The sequence below is a fragment of the Apium graveolens genome, chromosome 4 (assembly GCF_009905375.1).
Source record: "Apium graveolens cultivar Ventura chromosome 4, ASM990537v1, whole genome shotgun sequence".
Lineage (NCBI taxonomy): Eukaryota > Viridiplantae > Streptophyta > Magnoliopsida > Apiales > Apiaceae > Apium > Apium graveolens.
Genome location: NC_133650.1, coordinates 203,574,564 through 203,592,033, shown reverse-complemented (window position 1 = coordinate 203,592,033; position 17,470 = coordinate 203,574,564). Strand labels below are relative to the sequence as shown.

General features: G+C 41.9%; 1 protein-coding gene across 10 annotated transcripts; it reads right to left on the bottom strand.

The window, feature by feature from the left end:
• Window positions 1-946: 946 nt before the first annotated feature.
• On the bottom strand, window positions 947-16,635 carry LOC141720563 (uncharacterized). Of its 10 annotated transcripts, XM_074523049.1 has the most exons (6): window positions 16,428-16,566; window positions 15,952-16,114; window positions 15,153-15,193; window positions 15,039-15,067; window positions 10,262-10,794; window positions 9,537-10,184 (listed from the first exon to the last, which is right to left on the bottom strand). In XM_074523049.1, the coding sequence occupies exons 5-6, from the start codon at window positions 10,769-10,771 to the stop codon at window positions 9,678-9,680; spliced, it is 1,017 nt and encodes a 338-aa protein (XP_074379150.1). In that variant the 5' UTR covers window positions 10,772-10,794; window positions 15,039-15,067; window positions 15,153-15,193; window positions 15,952-16,114; window positions 16,428-16,566; the 3' UTR covers window positions 9,537-9,677. The 10 variants fall into 10 exon arrangements, 7 of the variants coding, with proteins under 7 accessions (XP_074379150.1, XP_074379153.1, XP_074379149.1 ...); XR_012574437.1 differs by lacking the exons at window positions 9,537-10,184; window positions 10,262-10,794 and adding an exon at window positions 947-1,206; XM_074523052.1 differs by lacking the exon at window positions 15,153-15,193 and having other exon boundaries at window positions 15,039-15,104; window positions 16,520-16,635.
• Window positions 16,636-17,470: the final 835 nt, after the last annotated feature.

Sequence of the window (17,470 nt, the reverse complement as noted above, 5' to 3'; positions counted from 1 at the left end):
ATCTTAAAAATTTTAAATTTATCCTCATAAACAAGAACAACAAGTATTAAGGACAAAATGAATTTATTATACATAATAGAACTAGTAAACCTTCTTTCAAAAAAACCTTTACGAACTAGTAAACTTAACCAAATCATACACAACCAAAATATCTTAATAAAAAATGATAGAATTAAGGGTTTAATCTTCTTTCAAAATAGGTGTTCAGACTATCATCATCCTTCTACAGGTAATTTTAGGTGTTTTTACCATATTTTTATAATTAGGTGCGAAAACCATGCTTCGCGCGGTTGGTGAGAAATATATTAATAAAATACACAAACTAATTATAAAATATATAAGGAAGGATTAATGTATTCATAACATATGTACGACTTATATAGTTATAGTCCAGCGGTGACATGAATCAATATGAGGCTACATTAGTGAAATATCAGAAGTGATTGTAGAGCTATTTATGAAATTCTAAATAGTGATATCAAGAGGGATACATGGGATGACATAACTATATAACAAAGAAATATGACACTGTTTATACAACAAATAAATGCACCAATCTAGCTTTTTGTTTCATCCTTTACACTGATATATTATATATTTAAAAAATATTGAAGTGGGGCAATTTTGTTCAAAATATTTAATCTGTCAAAATTTTGGTTTGTTTGTAAGCATTTAATTGTTAATATTTTTTTTATAAGTTATTTTAGTGAAGCTAAAAATACGGTAACAGTTACCTTTATCTTTTTTAAATGTATGAGCCCTTTTAGCATAGATTCGAATTTTTTAGTTGTGATTTAAAATTATTTAAAGTGAAAAGTTGAAAGTCAATTTTTTTGTAATTTATTTTTTTTATATATTTTATAAGATATTAAAATTTTAAATTAAAAAAAAAATAACTTACAAACATATTGTTTTAAATTTTATATCAAACCATTCATGTAGAAAAACAACATTGCATTTCACCCTAACAAAATTCCTAAGCAACCAGACAACCAATGCAATAAATAATCACTAACTACCTATATAATTATGTGTAAAGTTAATTTAAAGAATAAAAGATAATAATAATCATACATTCTAATAAACATTTTGACAAGCTTAATAACTCCTGTATTCTAGCAACTACAAAGTACTTCAATTTTAAAAGTCAGCAAATGACATAACATCCAGGCCCAAGATGCATCTCTGTAGTGGGCTGTCTCTCCACTGGCAACAATAACGATAGTAGTTATTTTTTCAAGGCTTTTGTAGTAGAGAGAGACTAACATTATCTAAAATTGAGTGTATGGTGCAAATTTTCAAGTACTCGTGAAATGAATTAAACAGCAGGTTCAATTGTTGCCCATAACAAAATGACATGCTTATGGTTTAAGACCAGAATGCAACCTTACTCTATGCAGAAGTTCAATTTAATTTTGTTTTATCGCACAAAAGAGATCCAATTCTCTAGCATGCCATTATCGTCATTTTGTTCCCCATCTTCACGCGCCAAGGTGGAAATAGCATCAAAGTATTTAGCCAATAAAATAAAATAATATAAAGTGTGCAGGAAATGTAGGGGTTTGAATTGGAGGAAAAAGCACAGGTCCAAATATAGGGTAACCATTTTTACTTAACCTTAAACTTTTAGACAATGTCAAACACGGTAGAACACCATTTTCCAGTTATTGACAAAAGAAGTAAATGTGATAAGGTTTTTCTGTAGTTGATAGTCCATATAGCTCCTGGGAGAACTATTCCTAGGCCTTCAACTCCATACAGCTCCTACAGCTCCTGGGAGGGCTACTCCTAAGCTCCTAACTCCATAGGACTCCTGGGAGGGCTACTCATAAGCTCCTAACTCCATACAGCTCCTGGGATGCCTACTCCTAAGCTCCTAACTCCATACAGCTCCTGGGAGGCCTACTCCTAGGCTCCTAACTCCACGCAGCTCATGGAAGGAGTAGTCTCGCACACTACCAATCCTGACTAGCTCAGTCCCGCGAGCAGAACCTGGATAAACCCCAGCACGTGAGGCGTTGGCCCAACCACGTGACGGGGACAACTGTCATACATCAATCATGGGAATAATCAGGGCACGTGTCAGAGAATCCTCAGAACATTCCTCGACCAGTCCCGCGCTGACACGTGTAAAGCATCCACTCCCACTAGGTGCTTCCGCTCCCAGAACCGATGGCTACGATTCAAAGGTACCAACCCCAAAACCCTACCCTTGGGCTATAAATAGCCCAAGAAGGTGAGGTTTTGGGGTTAATCATTCTTTCACACCCATATACACACACAGCCACCTTGCATTCATATTCATCTTCATCCTCCTAAAAGCCAGTTCTTACTCTCACGCCGGAGGCGCCGCGGGACTCCAACCCCCCTTCCGGTGTTGTTTTGTAGGAACCCAACCACAGCTACACCTCTACAGCAGAGAAGGATCCAGGACGCCGTCGAAGGAGCAGCCCCGCCACCAGGAGTTATCATTTGGCGCTAGAAGGAGGGGTCGCTCCATCCTTGGGTCTCGGTGCCCCTGGATTCGTCTTCATCAACAAACTCTTCAAAGAGTCCATTTATTCAAACTTGTAAGAATCCAAGCAACCCACCTTTTCCATAAGCATGAATGTTGTTTATTTCGGCCACGTTTATGTGAGCCCGTTTTGTTGATTTAAGCCACGTTTGTGTGAGCTACCGTTAGTTTTAATCGTTATTGCTCTATTTGGAATATGGTGTTTGCGTTGTACTTCATCGTTGAATAGTGACATAAAATTGTTTGAGCTGCTACCAGGAAGCTATTTGTTAGTTTTTCTTGTTATTCTGGATAGTTTTTGCAAATTTCATAAAGCAACCATAGATCGATATTCTCTGTGGCATATTGCTGTTATTTGTTGTTGGTATTGTTGAGAAATGGCGAGGCCAGGAAAGAATACCTCTGGAAGACCATCTGCTAGTGCTCAGGTCCAGGAGTCGGACCACTCCCAGGCCCTTGACCCAGGAGCCGAGAGAGAAACGTTCCAGGAGCAACCACTACACACTCCCGTAGTGGAGAGAATTGTAAACATCAGGGATGTCAGGACCCTCATAGAGCTCAATCAGTACAAGTACACCAATGTCCCGGTAGCCGAGGAGCACATGGCCAACCTTACAAGCGATGAACTAGCAGAGGCAATCAGACTGTACAGACAGGAGCAGACCCGGCTCCAAGAAGAGGCAGAACTAGAGGAGGAGCCGGAGGAGTCCGGGGACTCCCAGCAATCAAAGAGATCGGTGTTCGACCGCATTGGAGCCAAAGGAAAGAAAAACAAAAAAGATCAAGGCAAGAAAGAAGCAGAAGCTGCTAAATAGAGGAAGTTGGAAGAAGTCCGGGAGCAAATCAGGAAAGAAGAGGAAGCAAAGCTCGAGCTAAAGATCCAAAAGAGAATGCAATTAGAAGAAGAAAAGCTGTTGGCTAAGTCTAGGAGCAAAAGAACCCGGAGAGACCCTACTCCGGAGCTGATTTCTGATGATGAAGAAGAAGAGAAGCAGAAGGACCTAAAAGACATGATCTATGAATTGCAGGAAGATGGACAGAGACTCAGAAGTGGAGATTGGAGAAACACTCACTCCTTTTAGCCACTCCCTAGAAGCTATCCCCCGGCAACGGAACTTGAAACATTACAACTTTGACTCCTTTGATGGTCTGGGAGACCCGGAGGAGCACCTGAACTACTTCGACCAGATAGCGCAGATATACTACTACAATGACTTAACGAAATCAAGGTTCTTCACTTCAACCCTTAAGGGAGGGGCCCAGAGATGGTTCAGCAGAATCCCCTCCCGCAGCATCCACTCTTGGAAGGAATTTCGAGCCTCTTTCCTTAGGAGATTTCGGGCGAACAAAACGCATGAAATGCACATGTGTCACCTGGAGACGATCCGGCAGCACGACAATGAGTCCCTCTCTGCATACATGCACCGGTTCCAGGAAGTAATCAATAAAGTTTCAAATCTGGACGAGAGGGAAGCTTTAAGCATTTTTAGAAGAAACCTGGACCCAGAGCACAACGAAAGGTATATTGTGGAGCTAATCAATAAGGAGCCGCAAAGTCTGGCAGCAGCTTATTACATAGCTGCCAGATTCATTAAGGAAACAGATGTGCTCCAGGCAATGAGAATGACCCGGAATGGGGGGTCCAGGAGTAAAAACACTGATGACCGACCGAAAGGGGGTTATCATCAGGACAAGAAATTCAAGCAAAGCAACCAAAGCCAAGAAATACAAGCAAACCTGGTTTTCCAAAGACTTGGTCCTAAGTAGGAGTCGAACAGCGACGAAGGACCCGTGAAGCAAGCTCGGGAGCCGAAGCAGGAGTCGGACTGGACTCCTCTCAACATGACCCGGGAGGAAATCTTGAAAGAGGTCAAAGACAAGCCTTTCTATTATCCTTCAAAGCCAATGCAAACTCCTCCGAAGAGCAGACCCTACAATAGGCAATGTGATTATCACGAGACCCATGGCCACAAAACCGAGAATTGCTTATCACTCAAGTACTTTATTGAAGACCAAGTGAAGAAGGGGAATATGAACAAATACTTAGTTCGGGACCACAGCAGAGGGGAAGCGCAGAAGAAAGGAAAGAATGTAGTCAATGTGATCCTAGGCGGATCCTACTCCCCACCCCGGAGCCCGGACTTCGGCGAAGAAGTGCTCTCAATCCAATCACTCCCAGACATGGTAATATCCTTCAGCAGCAAGGACTACGAAGGAGTCAACCCTCACCACAATGCAGCTTTGGTTGTCACTCTAGACATCTTTGATAATGAAATAAGAAGAATGCTCATAGGCAATGGCTCCTCAGTAAATATTCTCTTCAAGCACACAGTGGATAGAATGTAGTTAGGGAGCGTTCGCTCAAATGAATATCGAGAAGACCCACTCTATGGCTTCGGCCACAACTTAGTCCCAATCCAAGGAACTTTGTATCTGCCAGTCATTTTTGGATCTGCTCCTAACCAAGTGACTCATGTCATCAAATTTTATGTGATAAATGCTCCTTCTTCATACAACGGAATTATTGGCAGATCAGCTCTAACCATAATGCAAGCAATAACTTCAATCTCCCATCTCAAAATCAAGTTCCCAACCCCGGCGGGAGTCGGGGAGATTAAAGGAGATTACGGAGTTGCTGAAACATGCTACAACCAGGGGTTAGTTATGGCAGAAACCCACCAAGATAACAAGAGGAAGGCTACGGTCCTTCGCAAGCAACAAAGCATGAAGAAGCACCGACCCGGATAAGGGAAGAAGCGAACAAAACAAGTCCAGAGGAACTGGCAAGCAACCAAGTCATGGTACTGGACAAGACAAGTCGAGTCCTAGAACAACCTTGTCCTACCATGCAAGCAACCAAAGAACCTGAACAAGCAAACATCTATCTGAAGAAGAACTCTGAGGCCCGAATTCATCAAATGGTTTCAAACAAAGAACAAGCAAAGATCGAGGCCGCAGTCGAAACAGAAGAAGTCGAAGTAGATGAAAGCAATTCAAGCAAAAAAGTGAAGATTGGGTCAGGACTCGAGGAGTCCTTCAAGGAGAGATTAGTATCCCTGCTCCGGGAGTATAAAGATGTTTTTGCCTGGAGTCCAAGGGACATGCCAGGACTACATGAGTCCATAGCAATGCACAGCTTGGATGTCAACCCCAACAGGAAACCAGTAAAATAGAAGAGAAGAAACTTTGCTCTGGAAAGGCAAAGAGCCATTGACGAAGAAGTAGAAAAACTACTCAAGGCAGGAATCATCAAAGAAATCAAGTATCCGGAGTGGCTAGCTAATGTGGTCATGGTTAAGAAGTCCAACGGCAAATGGAGAATGTGTGTGGACTACACTGACCTAAATGATGCATGCCCGAAGGACCCGTATCCTCTTCCAAACATTGATCAACTGATAGATGCCACCTCAGGACATGTAATGCTAAGTTTCATGGATGCCTTCTCCGGATACAACCAGATAAAGATGAACCCGAAAGATATCCCTAAGACAGCATTGATAACTCACAGAGCAGTCTACGCTTATGTGATGCTACCCTTCGGCCTTACCAGCGCAGGATCCACTTACCAAAGAACCATGAACAAGATCTTCAAGTCCCAGATTGGGAGAAATTTAGAGTGCTATGTCGATGACATGATTTCCAAATCAACAACTATACCAGGGCACGTGGAAGATCTGAAGGAATGCTTTGAAAATCTAAGAAAGAACCAACTCAAGCTAAACCCGGAGAAATGCACCTTCGGAGTAGGAGCAGGCAAGTTCCTAGGATTCATGATCAGCAACAGAGGCATAAAAGCCAATCCGGAGAAAATAAAAGCAATCCAGGAGATGAAAGCTCCCAGGACACAAAAAGATGTGCAGAAGCTAGCAGGATCACTAGCAGCACTGAGGAGATTTGTCTCAAAACTAGCAGAGAGGTGCCTACCCTTCTTTGATTTACTCAAAGGAGCAACCAACAAGAAAGAGGTAAACTGGAATCCGGAGTGCCAGAAAGCATTCGAGGAAATCAAGTACTACCTCTCTCAGCCACCAGTCCTAACTAAAGCTAAGCCAGGAGAGCCTCTCTACTTGTATTTGTCAGCAGGAGCATAATCCGTAGGAGCTGCCCTAATCAGAGAAGAGAATGGAACACAACAACCAGTCTACTATGTAAGCCAGGTCTTAAAAGATGCAGAAACAAGATACCCAAGATTGGAGAAGTTTGCCTTTGCTCTGGTGACAACTTCAAGGAAACTCAGACACTACTTCCAAGGAAGGGAAATCAGAGTAGTGACAAATCAACCACTAAGGAAAATAATCCACAAGCCAGATATCTCGGGAAGACTTGTTAATTGGGCTGTGGAATTGAGCCAGTTCAACCTAAGCTTCATTCCCAGGACTGCAGTCAAAGCTCAAGCTCTCGCAGATTTCATAATCGAATGCAACTTCCCGGAAGAAGACCAACAACCAATGGACACGGATCAGGAGCCAAAAAAGGAAATTAGTCCGGGAGCCTGGACCTTAAAGGTAGATGGCTCTTCAACAACCCAGAGGTCAGGAGCCGGACTCATACTCAGGAGTCCAGAAGGATTCAAGATTCAGACAGCTATATCCTTCAGCTTCCCAGCAACAAACAATCAAGCAGAATATGAGGCGTTGATTGCAGGACTAAAGCTCTCCCGGACTCTAAGGGTCCAGGACTTAAAAATCTACAGCGACTCCCAGATAGTGGTCAAGCAAACAAATGGAGAATACATAGCAAAGGACCCTACTCTAGCGAAGTACCAAGCACTGGTTCAGAGCTACTTAGCCTCAATCCCAAGCCACCAAGTCCTTCAGATATGCCGAGAAGAAAATGAAGAAGCGGATATCCTATCCAAATTAGTCCGAAATTCATCAGATCTGGACTGCTCAGTCTACTTCGAAGAACTACACAAACCATCCATTGAATCCGGAGAGGTCTTGGAAATAGAAAGCACTCAAAATTGGAAGACTCCCTTCATAAACTACTTGGACAAAGGGGAGCTCCCAGAAGATAAAGGAAAAGCTCAAAGATTGAAAGCAAAAGCAGCCAAGTTCTTCCTCGAAGAAGGAGTACTCTACCGCAGGACCTTCTCATCTCCTATCCTGAAGTGCATTGGCCCAGAAGAAGCAAAGTACTGCTTGGCAGAAGTGCATGAAGTAATATGCGGAGACCACATGTCTGCAAAAGCCCTAGCTCATAAGATCATAAGACAAGGCTACTACTGGCCAACAATTCATCAGGATGCAATACAATTCGTCAAGAAGTGCAAGGAGTGACAACTCTTCAGCAATGTGTCCCGGATAAGCCCAGTCCTACCATCCTCAGTCCTGTCACCTATCCCCTTCGCTGTTTAGGGTATTGATATCATGGGACCATTCCCTCGAGCAAAAGGAGACCTCAGGTACCTACTAGTCTCTATTGACTACATGACAAAATGGGTTGAAGCAAAAGCAATGAGGACAATCAATCAGCAAGACTGCATAAAGTTTATGGACAACATTTTGATGAGGTTCGGGATACCACGAGTCCTAGTATCAGACAATGGACCTCAATTCATTGGATCAGAGTTCGAGTCCTACCTCCAAGAGCGCGGGATCAAGCACAAAAAATCATCAGTGGCATATCCCCAAGGAAATGGCCAAGTAGAAGTAACGAACATAATCCTGCTACGAGGTATTGAGAAAAGACTCAAAGAAAGCAAAAGCAAGTGGCCAGAAGAACTACCAAGCGTACTTTGGTCCTACAGGACAAGCCCAAGGACAAGTACAGGAGAAACTCCATTCAAACTAGCTTATGGAATAGAAGCAATGCTGCCTATTGAAGTGGGCTCTCCTTCACACAGAGCAATAAACTTTGAAGAAGAAGCAAATGAAGAATGACTCAAAATAAACATGGAACTAATTGATGAGGTCCGGGATCAAGCTGTGGAAAGAATGGAGAAATATAAGGAAAAAACAAAAGAGCACTTCAGTAAGAAGTCAAGAGTCAAAAACTTCCAAGTTGGCGACTTAGTCCTTCGAGACACTGAAGCATCAGATCCCACAAACACCGGAAAGTTAATGCCCAAATGGGAAGGACCATACAAGATCAAAGAAGTCCTCAGGTCAGGAACCTACAAGCTCCTGAACATGGATGGCTCAGAAGTCCCAAACACCTGGCATGGACTAAGGCTAAGGAAATTCTACCAGTAGTGAAGCAAACAAAGCAACCAAAAAACTTGTAGCCAATATGGCAAGCAACCAAAATGTTTCTCCTTCTATATTGAATGAATGATCAATGAAAAACTTTCTCTTTAAACTTACATATTTTTCAAAAACAATCGCTAGTCCGGGCAAGCCATTAGTCAGGACTAGAGCAACCACCTTTACTTAGAATCAATTTTCTAACTAAAAGCAGCCACTAGTCCGGACAAGCTATTAGTCAGGACTAGAGCAACCAACTTTGATTAGAATTAATTTTCTAACTTAAAGCAGCCACTAGTCCAGACAAGCTATGAGTCAGGACTAGAGCAACCAACTTTTACTTAGAATTAATTTTCTAATTAAAAGCAGCCATTAGTCCGGACAAGCTATTAGCCAGGACTAGAGCAAACAACTTTTACTTAGAATTAATTTTCTAACTAAAAGCAACCACTAGTCCGGACAAGCTATTAGTCAGGACTAGAGCAACCAACTTTGACTTAGAATTAATTTTCTAACTTAAAGCAGCCACTAGTCCGGACAAGCTATGAGTCAGGACTAGAGCAACCAACTTTTACTTAGAATTAATTTTCTAATTAAAAGCAGCCATTAGTCCGGACAAACTATCAGTCAGGACTGGAGCAACCAATTTTTGTTTAGAATTAGTTTTCTAACTAAAAGCATCCACTAGTCCGGACAACCTATTAGTCAGGACTAGAGCAACCATTTTTACTTAGAATTAATTTTCTAACTAAAAACAGCCACTAGTCCGGACATGAAGATTAGTCAGGACTGACCAACAAATTTTATATGTAAAAAATTCTAAGGCAAAAACAAACTAACAGCAACAAAGTAAAATAGCATCAAGGAAAACATTCATTACAAATTCACCGGACTCGAACGAGCCCGGAGCAAAGTGCAAAATACAAGAATCAAATGTATCAAATCCTTCGAAAAATATCAAGTTCACAAGAATAAAGTCAAGAGTCCGGAGCGCTGGGAGGAATGAAACTGGGACAGGGGCCGTCAAATGGCTCCGGTTCCCCCAACCCGAGCTCAATGTCTTCTTTCACCTTGATGAATTCGGAGACGAAGCTATCCCAATCGGCCTCCAGATTAGTCTTGATATGTCGCTCAGCAACCAACCAGCATCGAGCTATCTCCGGAGCACCAGCATTGGCAAGAGCCCTACCGTACTCCTCAGATCTTTTAAATTCATCAATAACCTCAGCCTCCGGACGAACAACAGACATTTGCCTCCGGAGCTCAGCCAATTCGGATTTTAGGTCAGAAACCTCCTTCTCTGCATTATCAGCCCGAATAGTCGGTTCATCCAGATGTTTGTTCAACCCGGACAAAGAATTATCCTTCGCAATGATTTGGTCCCGGAGCCGGCTAATCTCAGCATCCTTATCAGCAACAGCGCTCCGGAAACCTTTGATCTTATTGTAAGCAAGAGAGTCGGATCCGGCCATATACCCACCAAGCTACAAAAGACAGATAAACTTAGAAAAGTGTTCTAAGTCACACTAACACAATAAACAAGAAGGGAAAGAAGAAGTACCTGACCCCAGAGCCGGGAACACTCCTTCATAGTGGCATCGAATCCGGACCCATTCATCTTACTCCATTGAGATTGAGTTGGAATCCCAGCCATGAAGCGAGCCACCTTCTCCTCCAGCTCCGGACCACCTTCATCCGGACAATCTTCATCAACTGCTTTACCTTTGCCAGCCCCAGACCCAGAGCCAGCTTCATAATTCTCAGCCCTGGGAGGTTTTGACCCAAGAGTCCGGAGCCTCTTCCTCCTCCGCCCAGAATCAGCACCCGGAATCTCCCCAATAGGACCTAGATCCTCAAGATTGTCAAACTTATTCCCCATATCCAGCTCAACATTGTGCTCCGGAGTAGATTGGTTTACAGGAACTTCAGGCTCCGGATTGGGGACCACATTACTCTGGGACCCTTCCTCCACAGAAGCATTTGATCCGGACCCACCACCAGAAGTCTTCTTTGGCAACTTGAAAGCTTTACCAAGACCTTTCAATGCATCACTGTACGCTGAAGACGACATGTCCGGATTGTAATGAGGCAAACCTGCAAAGGATCAAAGCAAAAACACAAGTCAAAACTAGTACAGAATCAAGGCAAAGAAAGACATATAAGAAACACATAAAAGGTCCGGACAAAAAGAGAAAGTACTTACACCCTATTCTATGCATAGTCCTATACATCATAAAGGTATCCCGGGTCATTTGAAAACCCAAGCATTCACAAAATGCAAAAATCATCCGAAGCGCATCTCCCCGGAGAACATCCCTTCGGAACCTAGTCCGGACTCCTTCAGCAGCTATATAGGGAAGATAAAACAAATCCAAGCCCCTCAGCATGATAAGCTCTCCATTCCAATGCTTCAAAAAAGACTGCTGAATCACTGGCCTATAAGAACCCTCATAACCGCACTCAGCAGCCCAGAACCGAAGCTCATAAAGAGGAGTCTGACCGGACCGGACCAAATGAAATAAGTGATGCCATAGTTTAAAAGTGGGCTGAACTTTAAACTTATTGCAGGTGGCAATAAACCAAGTCATCCATTTTATACCGTTGGGCGTAATCTGCATCGGAGAAACCTTATATATATACTTGCACAAGTGCTTGAGAAACAAGTGCTAGTGCGGGTTCCATCCGGACCGGAGATGCTCCAGCCATACCGGAACAAACCCATCAGCCGGCCTATGATAAATCCTTTCCTCCGGAGTCGGCCACCTCCACTCAATCCGTCGATCCAGTTGAAAGGCAGCCCAGACGGAAGAATCCTGCGCCTCATGGTCCAAGGCAGCGTATTCCTCCTTCAACTCATAGGGCTCCTTAGCCACTATGCTACCAGCAAACTTCTTATCCAACTCTTCCTGATTGTAAGGCCCTGGAGCCGCATTCTGCTGCCTAGCATATCCGGACCTAATGCTCCTATAATAAAAGCTATCCTCAATTTCCTCACTCTTCATCACGAAATACCCGAGGTTCTCCACCCAGAGCCCCTCCGGACTACATGGTACCTTCCTCGAGGAGATCTTAGCAACCGAAAGCTTCGTTATGGCCTCGGAGTCCGAAGTAGAAGCTTTCCTACCCATTTCAATTCACTCAGAATTACCAAGATACTCAGAATCCGAACTAGACGGCCCCAGATAGCAAGTTATGTAGGCCTTGGCAAGAGCTTTAGTCCGGACCATAAACCTAAAACAAGTGACAAAAGTTAGTCTAAAACTCCTACAGTTTATTTATCTTTGAAGCTACATGGTCCGGACTACCCTATTATTCATTTTTATCACAAGTTAAAAGCGAGAGTCCGGAGACCCAACAAAGAGCACACCCCTAAACAGGCGCTCCGGACTGCAAAAAACCCCGAACCAAACAACCAAAACTACCCCATTACTCCGAACTCAAACAACACACAAACACATAAAAGCAAACCAATTGCAAATTCCAAAACCTATCCTATTAGTCCGGACTAAGTATCCAAGTCCGGACCCTAACAGAAAACCCTAATTCCAGAAACAATATCAATACAGAATCAAACACCAAAATATAGACAATAACACACATATACACATATACATACAAGAACATCCAACAATAACCGAAACAGAAAGCATACAAACTATAGCATAAACACAAAACAAAATCAAACAATAAACTGAAGGAAAGAAAACAAGAAAAAGGAGCTTATAAATGAAGATATTACGGAGAGGTTGGAGAAGACCAGGCAGCGGCGACACAACACCAAATAAATCCCGACAGAAAAGCTTCGAAGGAATTGAGAAAAGAAGGAAGAGAGCAAAGAGAAATTTAGAGAAGGTAAAAAACAAAAGAAAAGATGCAGGGTCTCCTTTTATAGATGTGGTGAAACCAAAAGACTCTCGCCACGTGGCATAATCCAGTTCGTCCATCAAAACTGTAATTAAGATAAGTAATGATGAGACACGCCTCTCCAAATTCTTACACCTGTAATAATTCAAATAATTGGGGGGAAAACCCCCAAAACCGTTTCAACTTCCAAGTCCGGACTCCCCCACTCACCTCACTCCGGACTGGGAGGCAAGAAAAGCTCAACTCCTGCTAAATACAACTACCTTAGTCCTGATTCGCTGAACTCACCGCACTCCGGACTGGGGGGCCAGAAAAGCTCAACTCCTGCTAAGGACAACCACCTGAGTCCTGATTCACCGAACTCTCCACAATCCAGACTGGGGGCAAGAAAAAGCTCAACTCCTACTAAGGACAACCACCTTAGTCCTGATTCGCCGAACTCAACGAACTCCGGACTGGGGGCAAGAAAAGCTCAACTCCTACTAAGGACAACCACCTTAGTCCTAATTCTCCGAACTCAGCACAATCCGGACTGGGGGCAAGAAAATCTCAACTCCTGCTAAATACAACCACCTTAGTCCTGATTCGCTGAACTCACCGCACCCCGGACTGGGGGGCCAGAAAAGCTCAACTCCTGCTAAGGACAACCACCTTAGTCCTGATTCGCCGAACTCCGCGCAATTCGGACTGGGGGGCAAGAAAAAGCTCAACTCCTGCTAAGGACAACCACCTTAGTCCTGTTTCGCCGAACTCAGCACAATCCGGACTGGGGGGCAAGAAAAAGCTCAACTCCTACTAAGGACAATCACCTTAGTCCTGATTCGCCGAACTCAGCACAATCCGGACTGGGGGCAAGAAAAGCTCAACTCCTGCTAAGGACAACCACCCAAATTCACTAACATGTTCTACATACATACTCAAATCCACTCCCCCATCCATAAAATCTGCATAAGAGAGTGGGAGGCACATGATAGTCCATATAGCTCCTGGGAGGACTACTCCTAGGCCTTCAACTCCATACAGCTCCTGGGAGGGCTACTCCTAAGCTCCTAACTCCATAGGACTCCTGGGAGGGCTAATCCTAAGCTCCTAACTCCATACAGCTCCTGGGATGCCTACTCCTAAGCTCCTAACTCCATACAGTTCCTGAGAGGCCTACTCCTAGGCTCCTAACTCCACGCAGCTCATAGAAGGAGTAGTCCCGCACACTACCAATCCTGACTAGCTCAGTCCCGTGAGCAGAACCTGGATAAACCCCAGCACGTGAGGCGTTGGCCCAACCACGTGACGGGGACAACTGTCACACATCAATCATGGGAATAATCAGGGCACGTGTCAGAGGATCCTCAGAATATTCCTCGACCAGTCCCGCGCTGACACGTGTAAAGCATCCACTCCCACCAGGTGTCCTCCGCTCCCAGAACCGATGGCTACGATTCAAAGGTACCAACCCCAAAACCCTACCCTTGGGCTATAAATAGCCCAAGAAGGTGAGGTTTTGGGGTTAATCATTCTTTCACACCCATATACACACACAGCCACCTTGCATTCATATTCATCTTCATCCTCCTAAAAGCCAGTTCTTACTCTCACGCCGGAGGTGTCGCGGGACTCCAACCCCCCTTCCGGTGTTGTTTTGTAGGAACCCAGCCACAGCTACACCTCTACAGCAGAGAAGGATCCAGGACGCCGTCGAAGAGCAGCCCCGCCACCAGGAGTTATCAGTAGTATTATATTATTTTTTATATCACGATGTAGAGGCTAAATTAGCATAACATGAATTATAATACAATAATCGGAATAGTCAAAATTTATAATAAATATGACATCTTAATTAGCTCGGGAATGTCAGCAATGTCATATATTTCATTGTCGCAAAGATTAAGTTAAAGTAAGACGATTTATCATAGAAGAATAAGCAAACAGTTTGAGTCACGATAACAATCTGCATATCACACACAAAGATTGAAATCAACTCGGAAATAGTGAAGCCCAACTCAACAAAACATCAATTCAAAGGTGTATACACCCAAAGTATTAGCTCGAATGGATATCAAGTAGTTTGTTATCTTTATTAATGATTAGGAATTATAAAACAGGGTTATCAGTGAGCTCGATATATTTTCCCTGCATAGGATACTTTCTATTTAGGCATTCAATTTCAGTCACCCAACGATTTGAGAAAAAATTATATATGTGTGGTGTGTGGACAAAGACTTGTGTCTCTTATATTGTCAATGTTGTTATTTGTGTGTTCCGTCTACATCCAGTCATGGGCTAAACGGAGAATAACACACAAACACAAAAAAAGGGACCATTGTGGTCATCTAACATTAAACAGAGACAAATACCCGGGCATGCAACTTTCTGTTTACAATTCTACTACGGTTAGCCTATTAGTTTAAAATAATAGCAATGACAATAAACTAACACTAAAAGAAAATGCTGACATCAGTTAAAAATAAGATGAATACCTGGGCGGGAGGTAAAGATGACACCTAACCTGATGAATGCATCCGAAGAAGGCTCAGTGTATTGAGCTATAACAATATATGTAATATGAAATAAATATTTAGTAAAAAACAAACCACTGAGATCAGAACCAATTTATTGATATCATTGCATTGAACTGCAATAAAAATATAATATGAAAAAAAATAGTAAAAAAATGAACCACGGAGATCAAAACCAAATTATTGATATATGATCCAAATATTTTCTATTTTTCTAGACACCAAGTCTAAAATGACCAAATTAAGCAAAATGTATAGTATTTTAGGACCAATAAGATCAACACTTACCATTTTTATAAGGTTCAAAAACTACAAAGGAAGGTTCAAAGATAACCTACTTGAAATGAAGAAGTTGATAACTTGAGGGTATAGAGCACAAATACCAAAACTTGAGCATAACTATTTACCGAGGACATTTTAAACATCAATTTAAAGTTTTTAACATACAAGTAGAAAACATCTCATGTTATTTGATTACTGTATACCGCCAATTCTCTTGATAAATTTTTTGATATTACCTTTCGTTTAGAATTTGGTTGTGATATATACTTAACTCGTAATAAAAATGGAGTTGAAGGTGTAGATTTAAAGCCATTAGATAGCAATAGATTTGAGAGATGTTCTAAAACACAGGGCATATATATGACCTTGTAGGTTTGTGCAGACTCTGTAACGTTTACTATTTTATCAGTACGCGATTATACCATATGCTTCAGTGGATGAACTTTTCAAGCACAATTATTTGGTTTATATCTACAGCTAGTGTAAGAACTTCATAAATATATCAAGTCACCACACTACCTCCATCGGGAATACCTTTTATTTCACTAATTCAGTTATGTCTGACATTAAACAAACACAAAAAAATTTATACCTTTCCCGTATCTTTCCCAACCCCTTATAGAGCACTTATTGGCTGCCAAAGAGAGGAAAATGCGATCGTAATGCTGAATAATTGCACAGTAATTCTAGCCAAGCAGACCATAAAGCCCATCATGAGCAAATTCGTGGGAGGAGCTTGTGCAGTCCTACGCTTTCTGCAAGAAAACTACAACTATGAGTTCACTCCTAAACGTCACCAGCCACATATAAAGTGATAAATACATAAATGTCTAGCATAGATAAAGTGATAAATACATAAATGTCTAGCAAAGATAAAGTGAGAAATACACTAATGAATAGAAAAATTTAATACCCAAAGTTTATGGATAATAAAATAACACTTAAAGTAGTGAGAAATTGAGCATATGTAGAACTTAGATCTTTTAAGTAAGGCAACAATCATTGCTCGTTAATTTGACATGGCCCTGAGTTGACACATAAAAGAACAGATTCAGGGGGAAGTGTTACCTTGACTCGTGAGATCTACACAAATACCAGAAACATCGTTGAGAAAGGTCAAGGTCTTAAGGGACCAGTTATTATTAACCAAACATTCATACCTTTGTAGAACCAACATAAAGGGAGCTGAATCCATTCTTTTTCTTTGAATCCAATAGTATGACTTAGTAATTTCGCTGCCGAAAAATCAATGCAAATACCTAACATAGATGTGGCGCCCTCCAAACCCGGGTCAGAAGTTTGGGGTCCACACACACCTTATTTATAACCTGCTTATAACAATAATAAAGATAATAATAATAATATGCAGTGACCCTACTTACCAACTACCACGGATCGCAACAGGTTAAAGTATGCACACAAGCCACACACACACACTTATATTAAAATGCCCAAATCCCAACTATTTAAACTTACAACTGAATATTAAACATTATTACAAACTACACAAACTTAAACTATTCCAAAAGCCGTTAGCTAGCTTATTCCGATCAACCTGGAATCCTAGCTCTCGCACTGGATTGGGGATCCTCGCTACCAACCGGTTCCATCTTAACTAGAAAAGAGTGTTAACAAAATCGCACAAATGAGCTAACTAGCTCAACAAGTCACATTGACAATACTAAGAATGAATAATGATCAAGTGAAATGAGTTAAGGTATCAAGTGAACAATGATTAATGATTTAGAATTGGATATTAGATTTTCATTTTAAAAATCAAGGTTAGGCTGTTGATCAGTCACGCACTAACCCCGAGCAAGGCACACAGCTCTGCTCTAATTACTGGATCCAAGGCACATATTGGCCTAACTTGACCACCAATCTGGTCTGAACACGAATCTGGTCCATAATTTTATAAAATAATCCAATTCTATCATAATAACGGAATAAACAATGTAAAGCAATAAACAGATTCATAAACAACATTGGATTTCCAATCATGAGATGGTTTCAATCTCCACAAGGAAACAATATGGCAATTACAAAGAATGGCTATCAGGTGGTGAAAGAATTGGATAACAAAAGAATCAAAGTTTCAGAGTTACAAGGAT

Excerpts from the sequence above, each read along its gene's own strand:
- LOC141720563 (XM_074523052.1), bottom strand. The coding sequence starts at position 10,771 with ATGTCGTCTTCAGCGTACAGTGATGCATTGAAAGGTCTTGGTAAAGCT. Across the intron at positions 10,185-10,261 it reads GTTCCCGGCTCTGGGGTCAG|CTTGGTGGGTATATGGCCGG; the intron begins GTACTTCTTCTT and ends TGTCTTTTGTAG.